At 38.8% G+C, this 12,039-nt stretch overlaps 1 protein-coding gene across 1 annotated transcript in view; it reads right to left on the bottom strand.

Moving 5' to 3' along the window:
• PPP1R12A (protein phosphatase 1 regulatory subunit 12A) overlaps window positions 1-12,039 on the bottom strand; it is a 163,443-nt gene that overhangs the window by 74,076 nt on the left and 77,328 nt on the right. The window contains exons 5-6 of the mRNA XM_042467984.1: window positions 3,635-3,867; window positions 2,922-3,066 (exon numbers count right to left, since the gene is read on the bottom strand). Of these exons, the coding sequence (XP_042323918.1) occupies window positions 2,922-3,066; window positions 3,635-3,867 (378 nt within the window). The remainder of the gene's footprint in view (window positions 1-2,921; window positions 3,067-3,634; window positions 3,868-12,039) is intronic.

Below are 12,039 nucleotides of genomic sequence, written 5' to 3'. Positions count from 1 at the left end.
CACACACACAAAAAACCCCTTTAAAAACAATTTAAAAACAACTAAAAAACAAGTGTTTTAGGATATAATGTTGTTTTGTGGTGATATTGTGATGTAATGTATTTTTTACCTCAATAAAAGTTAATTTTTAAAAAAGTAAAATAACCTAGTTAAAACAGTATAAAATTAAAATAAAAAACACAGAGAAGTTTAAAAACGTACTCTAAAACACATACCCCATATAAAAGCCACCCAGTCATCATTTTTAAAAGCCTGCCAGAATAAAAATGTTTTTACTCTCTAGAGAAAGACCAGCAGGGAAGGGACCAGCCTAGCTGCCCATGGAAGGGAGTTCCACAGGGTGGGAGCAGCCACTGAGAAGGCTCTCTATCGTGTCCTCACCAAGCAAGCCTGTGATTGTGGCAGGACCAAGAGAAAGCTTTTACCTGAAGATCTTCGGGCTCACAGCCTTCGAATGGAGAGATATGGCATTTTGAACCCTCTGAAGTTTCCAAACAGTTTCCAAAGGTAGCCCCACATAGAGTGCATTACAGTAGTCCAAATGGGATGTAATCAAGGCATGTGTCACCATAGCCAGATCTGACATCTCAAGGAATGGGTGTAGCTGGGCACTAGTTTTAGCTGTGCAAATGCATCCCTGACCACTGTTGAAACCTGGGCATCCAGGCTCAGAGTTGAGTACAGGACTACACCTAAGCTGTGAGCCTGAGATTTCAGGGAGAGTGTAACTCCATCTAGCACATTCCCTGATCTGCCTTACAACTGACCATGAGCACCTCTGTCTTGTCTGAATTAAGTTTAAATTTGTTTGCCCTCATCCAGTCCATTACTGACAGCAGACATTGGTTCCGTACAGAGACCGCTTCCTTGGAGATAGATGGAAAGAAGAAATACGAGTTAACACCATGCCCCAAATCTCCAGATGAACTCTCCCAACAGTTTCATGTAGATGTTAAGTAACATGGGGGACAAACAGAACCCTGTGGGTCTCTATAGGCCAGCAGCCAAGGAGCCAAATGGGGGTCCCCCAACATCACCTTCTGGGTCTACCCCTCCAATGAAGACTAGAACCACTGCATAACAGTGCCCCCAAATCCCATTTTAGAAAGCTGGCTCAGGATACCATGGTCAATGGTATCGAAAGCCACTGAGAGGTCTAGCAGGACCAACAGGGACACACTCCCCGTGTCTAGTTACCTGCACAGGTTATCCACCAAGGTGGCCAAAGCTATCCCTGTCCCATAGCCACATTTGAATCCAGGTTGAAATGGATCTAGATAATCTGTTTCAACCAGAAACTACTGGAGCTGGGAGGCCACCACTCACCCCAGAACCTTGCCCAAGAATGATGGCCTGTCCATGGAAGCAAAAATTGTATGATCACCTGAAAAGGCAAGTAACACATTGGGAGACACACTGGGTATTGTTTATGGTTTGCTGAAACATTTGAGGACATCTGGCCATGATCAAATGCTACATTTAAGAAGCAGTCAGCTGACTCCTTTCAACCATACTATATACTCATTTAGATGTACAGAAGGCTTCCAGCTATTCTGCAGGATCTTGAACACTGCTTCCTATATTGAATTATAGAGTTGGAAGAGACCACAAGGGCCATCCACTCCAAACCCCTGCCAGTTAGGAATACACAATCAAAGCATTCCCAACAGATGCCCATGTAGTCCCTGTTTAATAACTTCTAAATGAAGAGACTTCATCACACTCTAACATAGCATATTTCACTGATAACATATTTTCCTACGTGGGTTCAGGATAAACATCATCTGTGTATCTTATAGTGCACACATAAATTAAGAAGTGGTTACAGCGTCCTAACATATACACCACACACACGTGTGAAGTCCCAACCTCCTGCTTCACAGATGGATCTTTGGACAGACACTCTACATTTTGACAAACCAGACTATCTGGCTCTTGCTGAGAACTAATTGTTTTATTCTGCTGCAGAATAACTATTCATTAGATACATACCCTTGGCCCTTGTAGTTAGTTGTTGTTTTTGTTTTTGTCATTGTTCTACAGGCTTTATGTGTTTTATTGTAAAAACTGAATAAAAATTTAATTAGAAAAAAAGTAGTGCCAAAGCTGATCTCTGCTGGTGTTCCTACAGACGAACACAATGCTGTCATGACTGAAACAGGATACAGTACAAATGTAAAACCAAATCCAGAAATTATATACAAATCACTGCATCAAACTGCAGGATGATTGAGCCATGGCTTAAGCAAGTAATAGCAAACCAATCAATTTGGGAAACAACAATCAAGATGAACTGATGAAATATATCATATATTGTAATTAAAATCATTTCAAATGTCAAAGTCAGCGCCATATTTTAGACACTGAGATGACAAAATATTAAATTCCATGGTCTAATATTAGGCAAGAAGCCCTGGTAATTTGACAGCCGATATTGTTCTAGCCCTATTTTATTTACTGGTATACACTCGTCCCTCCACATTTGCAGCTTTGACTTTTGCGGATTTGATTATTCGCAGATTTTATTAATATGTTCTCTCTACGAATATCTAGGTCCTATAGATTTCTAGAGAGAACACTCCACAAGACATTTGTAGCTCCTCCAGTGCAATTGTATGATAATGTCTGGCAGATATTGACCACAGAGTTGCACTGGAGGACCTAGAGATTGCTAGAGAGGTGTTCTCTCGGGTAAAATCATAGTGTTTTTGTTATTTGCAGTTTTTCCACATTCACAGGGTTCCTGTACCCCTAACCCCAGTGAATGTGGAGGGACAAGTGTATACATGTTTCACTTTGATTAAGATTTATATCAATGTGCCAATACAACAATGACAAATCTAGCACATTTGTTGTCCAACATTTTTCAGCTGATGCACAAAGGAATTTACATTTTGACAAAGATTATACAGAAGTCCTACCACTTTGTTGACAGTCTCCATATCACATAAGTTTTCCACTAATATTCGACAGGCTTCTTCTTTACCCCAATGAGCTGCTGCATGAAGTGGTGTCCAGCCATCATAATCTTTAATATTAACATCATAACCAGCCTGTATTAAAAGTCTGAAGAAATTTGATCTGTTAGATAAATAGTTTTAAAATACAGTGCTATTAAACTAAAAATTGTAGGTTTTGCCTTCATTCTTCAAGTCGCGCTTAGTGATATTTTAGCGCTTACTAAGCTTAGAAAGTGAATTACGCTTCACCACATGAACTGCCAGTATTTATATTGCTGAATATTACTAGAAGAATAATTTACTATGTTTTTACTTTCAAGTAACATTTGAATTTTTCAGGAAATATTTACCAATTTATCTTTTTAAAATTTCTGCACCATTTTCATCAGAAAAAGATACGTGAAATCAAAAAGTGCCCTGAAATCAAATATTGCTGCTCATCCCAACATCCCATTTTGACAGAGGACTGCATTAACAATATGAACAGATTAGAAGAAACATAGATTGGCCCTTCTAGGCTGCCCTTACTATGTGCTTAACACTTCTATATTGATTATAAATTATAAATATTAAAATTTATAAAAGTTATGTAACTTTAATTAGTTAATCAAAGATCTGTGGTCTGCAGAGCTTTCTAACAGCAAATTTCAAATACAATTAGAATCTATACTTACTTTAAGACTTCTGTATATCCTTTAGCAGCAGCTACATGAAGTGCTGTACCACCAGATTTTGCGTGCCGGACATCATTTATGTGACCGCTGTTAAGCCACTGTCTTGCATCTCTAAGCATTATTCTTTCTTCTTCTTTCCGAGCTCCCTCTATATCAACCCCTGAAGAAAATATACTTTCATTCTGACTGTTTATTTTATTAATCATGTTTTTGTAAATACAGAACATACAAGGCTTGAGCAGATTAAACAATTAAAATTCCAATATAGACACAGAATTTGTTATTGGGCATCAGCATTAATTTCAACATGGCAGGATGCAAGTGTAATATCATAAAAGAAAACCCAAGCCAAATCAGCCAAGTACTTCACAGAATTGTGGGTAATGTGTCAGGAGTAGAGATACACCAGTGGCAACAGTAGTCTATGCTGTGCACCGATGAAAAAAGCATTATTCTCCAAGGGGCAAATCTCTTCATGCTAGGATCCTGCCCTCTGACTGAAGCGCAAGACTATCTACAGTTACAGAAAAACCTCTAAACCAATCATTATATAGTCAAGAGTGCATCAAGTTGGATTTTCATATACAGTAGTTAAAGGTGTATCAAAGTATGTTTTAAATATATTAAATTTAAAACTACCTACTGATCAAGCATTACATGAAGATGAAGATCACAGCCAAAGTAATTTAAAGCAGATGTTAGTTAATTTTAGGGTATAGAAGAAAGGTGGACAGAAGTATAAAGGAAATTCAGTGTGACACTCTAAAATTAATTGCATGGAAAGGAGTATTGAAATAAGAAGTATTCTTGTGATTTTTTTCCTTTGCGCAATATTTTTTTCCTTTGTGCAGGAAACATCTTTTAAACTATCATTAATGATGACAGAAAGAACTGACTGGATTTGATCCACAGATGGCAATATTGTATCCATTGCTTGAGATTTCAATTTTTCTCCCCCAAAAGCCCTTTGATCTCACTCAAGTAAAATGCTTTTTAAAACTGCTTTTAAAATAACAATACCAAAGCTTGAGAAACTAATTGGTTACTTTCTTTACAGATTAATCAGCAGAAGAGGTTTAGGGCAACACTAAAGCATTGTGTTCAGTAGCCATCTGATAACATTAAAAAAAAAAATTCTCAGCATTTTTGCCTGCAAACATTTGGCCTGCAAACACTTCTAGCTGTGTCATAAGTTATGCATTGGGTACTTAACAAATCAAGCACGCTCCCTCCTTACTGCTAAAGAATTGAGGAACTCATTTGGTTACTAGTCAATGCCATCTAATTGTTTCAATTGCAGCAGAATGTTGAGGTGACTTGTCAGTCCTTTTCAAGTCTCTCACTCTTTATCTTGACTATCAGGGCTGACTATCATTCAACATTTGGTCCTATTCCTAGTATGACATTCTCCCTACACAATACTATTACAAGGATATTTTTTTTAGGAAGAAAGGGCAAAAAGTGCCAGACAGTTCCCTGACAAAACAGTACTCACTAACAAACCATATCTGTATGCAGGTGGCATGTTTTATCATTCAGTTTAAAGCTTGGGGTTCTTCAAGTAAAGTGAACATTACTTTCTTTATGAAAAGGCTTATGACAAATCACACAGATACATGTGGGTTCTGCCATCTATCCAAAGCATCATGGTATGAATGGAACATTTCAATTTGTCACTTAATCATAATCCTATAGGACATTCACACATCTCACCTATTAACAAAGAGCTTGTGGCTTCTGTGCTATACCCCTTTTCATAAGTATTGTATTCTATAACGTGTTTTCTTCTTTCAGTTTTGTTATATATCACATCTTGTAAAGATATGCATTTATTAATCTAAAAAGCCTCCTCCTCCCCCACTCTTTTAGACTTTGATATAGGAATGATGGGCAACTGACCTTGGCTATATATATTTTAAAGTTCATAAAAAGCCAAGAGATCCACTGATTAAATTTGCTCTCATCTAAATGCATCTTGCTCTCAAAGGATAAGTAAAGCAAGCATGATGACTCCCTATTCTTCAAGGCTTAAGGTTCAAGTTGATACACACTTTCTGTGTAATTCTGTCCTTAATTTGTGCGTACTGGCCACCATAAGACAGTGATTTGAATGTTGGACTATGAGAGACTAGGGTTCAAATGCCCACTTAGCCCTGGAAATAACTGGGTGATCTTCAGCAAGTCACATTCTCTCAACCTTGGAGAAAGGCAACAGCAAACTGTCTCTGAACAAACCTTGCCAGGAAAACCGTAATATGTTCACATTAGGGTCATCATAAGTCAGAGACAGCAACAACAAAGTATCCTGTGCTCAGAGACAGATACAGAGAACATAGTCTTACTGTATCTTTGCTGCTGCCGAGAAGCTGGAGCTCTAACTGCCCAGCATACAGAGAGGAAAGCTGTATCACTGCAGCTACGCACTATCAGGACTAGGAGGAAGGAGAAGAAACAGAACAAAATTCCCAGTTTTCTTCTCTCCAAGTTCCTAATAGGTGTCATTTATGGAACGTTAAGAGAGGCCAAGGCAGTAGAATCAGGCACCTTGACCTGCTCTTAGCATCCAAGTGCTAAGAAGACAGTCCAAATGGACGGAGAGGTTGAGAAAAGGAGGGAATGTTGAAGAAAAGCATTGTGGGGAGACCATGATATTGCAGAAACAGATATGAGATTTCAGAAAAATAACTGCCCACTTACAGTTCTGTTTTGGCTCATTGCCATTGACCCCCCCCCCCAAAAAATGAAAGAAAAGAAAAGAGGATTGAACAAATCAAAACAAATCCAATTCTTCTCAAAATGTATACTGCCTTTATTTTTTGGTACAGCCACCAGGACTTTGAATTTGCCAAGACATGCAATCCCACAATATCCATAATAGTGTAGTTCACTGTTTAGAACACTGTAAGCAATTCAGTGCGCCTTTTTTTTTTTACGCAGGGGATCCATTCCAGACCCCCCCCCCCCATGTAAAAAAAGCATATGCTCGAGCCCCACTGAAAGTAATCAGGCTCGTGCATGGCACGATGGTGCAGCAGTGTACACCCCATTCCTTTCAATGGGACGTGCTGCCCCTTGTGGCCCATGTGCTCCTGTGTGGCTCTCATCATATGCTGAAAGCCGGATATAGCGTGTCTGCGTATGATGCGGGCGCACTGTGTGTGTGTGTGTGTGTATACACATGTATATGTATATCAAAATGACTTGATTTTTAAAGGGCTTGTAAAAAAAACCTCTGAACTGTGTTGGCAAAAAAAGTCATTTATCCTACTGCTACAGAAAGAAGTGAAAGTGAAATCTTTTTTTCACAGTCTCGGCAAGATATGCTTAAAACACAGTAAAGATTTCAAATGGAGCATCAGACAATCTGAATGCTGTAAATATCTTTTATCAACATTAACCGGGATCTACATCTCCTTGCAATTCAGCCACTCAAGGATGTTAGGAAATACATGTTTTGACCAGATTATTTTATTAATGGGGCGGGGGGGGGGGTGAATCCTTGCATTCTTGACATTTACAATAGTCAAGGATGCCTTGAACTTTAATAATTGTTATTCTTTCCATTATTGTTTATTAACTACTAACTAAAAGTCCATCATGTTTGAAGGTTGGGGTGGAGTGGAGAATTCTCATTCTTAGGCCTGTTCCATTGCTCTAGCTCTCTTTCCTCCAAACACTATCATTCGTGTATGTGTGTGTACGTGCCTTCAAATAGTCAACTGATGGCAACCTGATGAATCTCATGGTTTTCTTAGGCAAGGAATAAAGGCCAAAATAGATATTATACCATGTACATAATTTTTTTTTTGTTTTGTTTTTTTAAAAAATGACTTCAGGTGAAAGGAGATTCTGTTAAAGCAAAAGACATTAACCACTTGCAAGTCCTTCAATGCAGTTCCAATGCACACTAAGGCCTGTGTGAGTGTCAATTACAATAAAGAAAAGAGAATTCAAAGAGATAGCTGTGTCAGTCTGAATCAGTAATCTTGTAGCACCTTTGAAGTCCAAAACACACTGCAGAAATAATCCAGTTTGAGACTGCTTTTACTGCCCTGACTCAATGCTGGGGAATTGTGGGAACTGTAGTTTTGTGAGACATTGGTTGTTAATCTGCAGCTTTCTTTGTCTTTATTGTATACTAGTATTATTTAAGAGATATTTTAATCATGTAATGCTGTTTTAGATTGTACGCCGCTTGGCAAGTTTTTATTCTTATTTTATTTGACCCTTACTATGTAAAGTGCTGTACAAACTTTACAGCGCTCCATAAATAAATGTTAACAACAACAACAACAACAACAACAACAATGACATTTAGCCTTCTCTGCCAGAGACCTCTGGTGCCACAATAAGCTACAATTCCCAGGATTGCCTAACACTGAGCCAGGACAGTTAAAACGGTCTTAAACTGTATTATTTCTGCAGTGTGTTTTGAACCTGAGGGAAGTAAAGAAGTTGGCAGTATAACTTTTCATAGACATATTGTAAGTCTATTTCTTCAGATGCAGATGAAGAAAGTAACTGGAAATTTTCCTCAATGAACAAAGCAGACAAACTGATTCAGATTTCTGACCACAAAGGGTGGCAAAGACTCAAAGCCCTCTACATCCCACAACAGAGTTACAAATCTGCCACTTACTTTTAAAAAAAACAACCAGTCATGCTTGTGTTTATTGTGTGACTGGTTTCACATTTACTTTGGCATTGCCCAGTGATGCAGGAAAGGCAAAATACAGCACCAGATTTACTTTTCTAAACACAGTTAACTACCCCTCTATTCTCCAAAAAAAAAGAAAAAAAGAGAGAGAGAGCGAGAGAGAGAGAGAGATTGTGGTTAAAGTCTTCAGAGGTAATAATGAATTCTTAGAAACCTAAATCAAATTTGGTTGAAGTTTCACAAAGATACAGAAACATACCAGTCCTGAGAAATACCAATTTAAAATCTGACAACTAAGAGTAAGAAAATGCCTTTTAAAGGGGGAGTAAAAAAAAGAAGGCGGCTATAAGCGTATACCAACTTTTTAAGGAGTAAATCCAATTGAAATACTATGACCAGTTCAGTTTGTTGACAAACTAAATCTAGGACTGATACTCACCTCAGGAATCAATTGCTTTCATAAGAAGCTGCCTTATACAGAATGAGACTGTTAGTCCTTTAATGTAATATAGGCAGGGTACAAACCGCCGCTTTGCGGCGCTCCCCCGCCGCCGCCATTTGCTCCGCGCGGGAGCCGCAGCAGCCAAACCGCGCGACTCCCGCGCGGAGCAAACCGATGTGCCCTTGGGGTGCCACTGTCTTTTTCTACTTGGGATAGCTATGTTCCGAGTCTCCACTTGTTAACCGGCTTCGTAGTACAGTCTTTCCCTCTTGTTCTGCAGATTCTCATCCATCATCGACTTCAGTCCATCTTCTACAACTTGAAATATTCAAACAAAATCCAAAAGCAGTAGATAAGCAAATTTATAGCGTGGGAGGAAACTACTTAGAGTTTTATTTTCAAGGATACTAGAGTCACAGGATTATTAAGAAGATGAGATGAGAGATATAGAGGTAAAGGGAATTCCAGTCACAACAAGGGAAAGGAAGTGTGATTAAGAAGACACTACTAATTTAAATCTACAGACAAAGAAAAGAGGGATTATGGGAAATATATTGTCTGATGAGAAAATTCTGTACGTATATATGTTTTATATATGTGAAGACAACAATAAAAAGAGGGAAAAAAACATAATTCAAAAGCAACCTTGAATTTGCCATTTTACTGTATGTAATAGACTTGATTGGTTTATCCATGGAGGGAACCCACCCCAGTGATATTAGGTTCACTGTACTAGTTTTGGATAGAGAAATTTATATCTTCAACACTTGCATGTCACCATTAACACCATTATTTTGATATGGACAGCACTGTCATTTGGTAGAATGGGGCAGGGCTATTCATGGATGTTTCAATCTGCAGTGGCAAGCTGGTGGTTGAGGTGGGCCAACTGTATTGAATGACATTATTTTTATATTAAACAAATGTAGGGGAAGTTGTGGATGCTACAACCTTACATATAAACTGATAAGATGCTGTCTGGAATTGCAAACAGTATTAGTAGATGATGAAGTGAAAAGAAACAGAACTTTTCATTTTGTGAATCTTGGGGTGGGTTATGTGCTTGTAAGAGAAACTTTGCAGCATTAAAATGCCAATTTGTTTCATCAACAGTAGGGCTTGTTGATGTCTCCCTGTTGTATTTCTTCAGTTTGTAACAAAATACTAGTACACTTGGTTGAAGAGATTTTGAAATGGATGTTGGACCTCATATTAGAGGACTAATTCCTTCATATTAGAGGGCTAATCGTTTTTTTTAAGCCTTAAGAACTGCATGATAGATTCAATCATAAAAATAATTTGAAAGGTACTACAGTTGCTGTGTTAATTAGATGTCAGAGACTATGGTTTTAGATGAGATGTTTGCAGTTTTTTAGCTATATTTACATGACATTTTTGCTGAAAGGTGTTCAGAAGAGTCAGGTTTCAATCATCGCAGGAAATCTGTTCTGGACACACACAACCATGCATCAAATAACCTGGGACCTTAAGTTCCATTGACCCTAATGTACACACTGCTATTTGGAAAAATGGCTTTCTGCCTGCAGATGGTTAAATCTGGGGATGGCAAGCCCATGGATATTGAGGTCCCACTGGACTTGCATCACAACTTTGCTGTCACAGTAATATCTTTTTTTCTTCTTTCAACAGATATTTAATTACGCAAGGAGCACATGTAGGAGCGTGTAATAGTGAAGGAGTACACCATTAGATATTGCTGAGGAAGAGCAAGGAAGAATTGCTTCAAATGAAGTGAACCGACAAGGTAATTTTGACAGTTTATTATGGCGGGATACAAACCGCCATATACTGTAGTACGTATAGGATACGTACTAGGGTTAGGAAGGGGCGGTGCTTCCGCACCCCCCTAACCCTATACGTATCCTATACGTACAAGATAGCGGCGCCCCTTCTACATGGCGCCGCCATCTTTACGTACTGGACGCATAGTCCAGAGCTGTCGCGGCGCCTATGACGTCGCGAGTCCGCGCCAGCCTCGCGACGTCATAGAGGGCCCGCAAGAAGAAGCTCCGAAATGGAGCTTCTTTTTTGCTCGCGCGGGAGTCGCGCGGTTTTGCTGCTGCGGCTCCCCGCGGAGCAAATGGCGGCGGCGGGGGAGCGCCGCAAAGCGCGCGTTGTACCCTGCCTATATTACATTAAAGGACTAACAGTCTCATTCGTTTAAGGCAGCTTCTTATGAAAGCATTGATCCTGAGGTGAGTATCAGTCCTAGATTATTTGTCAAAAACTGAACTGGTCATAGTATTCAATTGGATTTACTCCTTAAAAAGTTGGTATACGCTTATAGCCGCCTTCTTTTTTTTACTCCCCCTTTAAAAGGCATTTTCTTACTCTGTTGTCAGATTTTAAATTGGTATTTCTCAGGACTGGTATGTTTCTGTATCTTTGTGGAACTTCAACCAATTTGTTTAGGTTTCTAAGAATTCATTATTACCTCTGAGACTTTAACCACAATCTCTTCTCTCTCTCTCTCGCTCTCTCTCTCTTTTTTTCTTTTTTTTTGGAGAATAGAGGGGTAGTTAACTGTGTTTAGAAAAGTAATTTGGTGCTGTATTTTGCCTTTCCTGCCTCACTGGGCATGCCAAAGTATGTGAAACCAGTCACACAATAACACAAGCATGACTGGTTGTTTTTTTTAAAAGTAAGTGGCAGATTTGTAACTTGTTGTGGATGTGAGGGCTTTGGTCTTTGCCCACCTTTGTGGTCAGAAATCTGAATCATTTGTCTGCTTTGTTCATTGAGGAAAATTTCCAGTTACTTTCTTCATCTGCATCTGAAGAAATAGACTTACAATATGTCTATGAAAGTTATATCTGCCAACTTCTTTACTTCCCTCAGGTTCAAACACACTGCAGAAATAATCAGTTTAAGCCGTTTTAACTGTCCTGGCTCCAGTGTTAGGCAATCCTGGGAATTGTAGCTTATTGTGGCACCAGAGGTCTCTGGCAGAGAAGGCTAAATGTCATTGTGTTGTTGTTGTTGTTGTTGTTGTTGTTGTTAACATTTATTTATGGACGCTGTAAAGTTGTACGCACTTTCATAGTAAGGGTCAAATAAAATAAGAATAAAAACTTGCCAAGCGGCGTACAATCTAAAACAGCATTACATGATTAATATCTCTTAAATATACTAGTACAATAAAGACAAAGAAAGCTGCAGATTAACAACCAATGTCTCACAAAACTACAGTTCCCACAATTCCCCAGCATTGAGTCAGGGCATAAAAGCAGTCTCAAACTGGATTATTTCTGCAGTGTGTTTTGGACTTCAAAGGTGCTACAAGTT

This window comes from Sceloporus undulatus, chromosome 5 (assembly GCF_019175285.1).
Source record: "Sceloporus undulatus isolate JIND9_A2432 ecotype Alabama chromosome 5, SceUnd_v1.1, whole genome shotgun sequence".
Lineage (NCBI taxonomy): Eukaryota > Metazoa > Chordata > Lepidosauria > Squamata > Phrynosomatidae > Sceloporus > Sceloporus undulatus.
The sequence above is the reverse complement of the archived record's forward strand: the minus strand, read 5'-3'. Positions and strand labels throughout refer to the sequence as shown.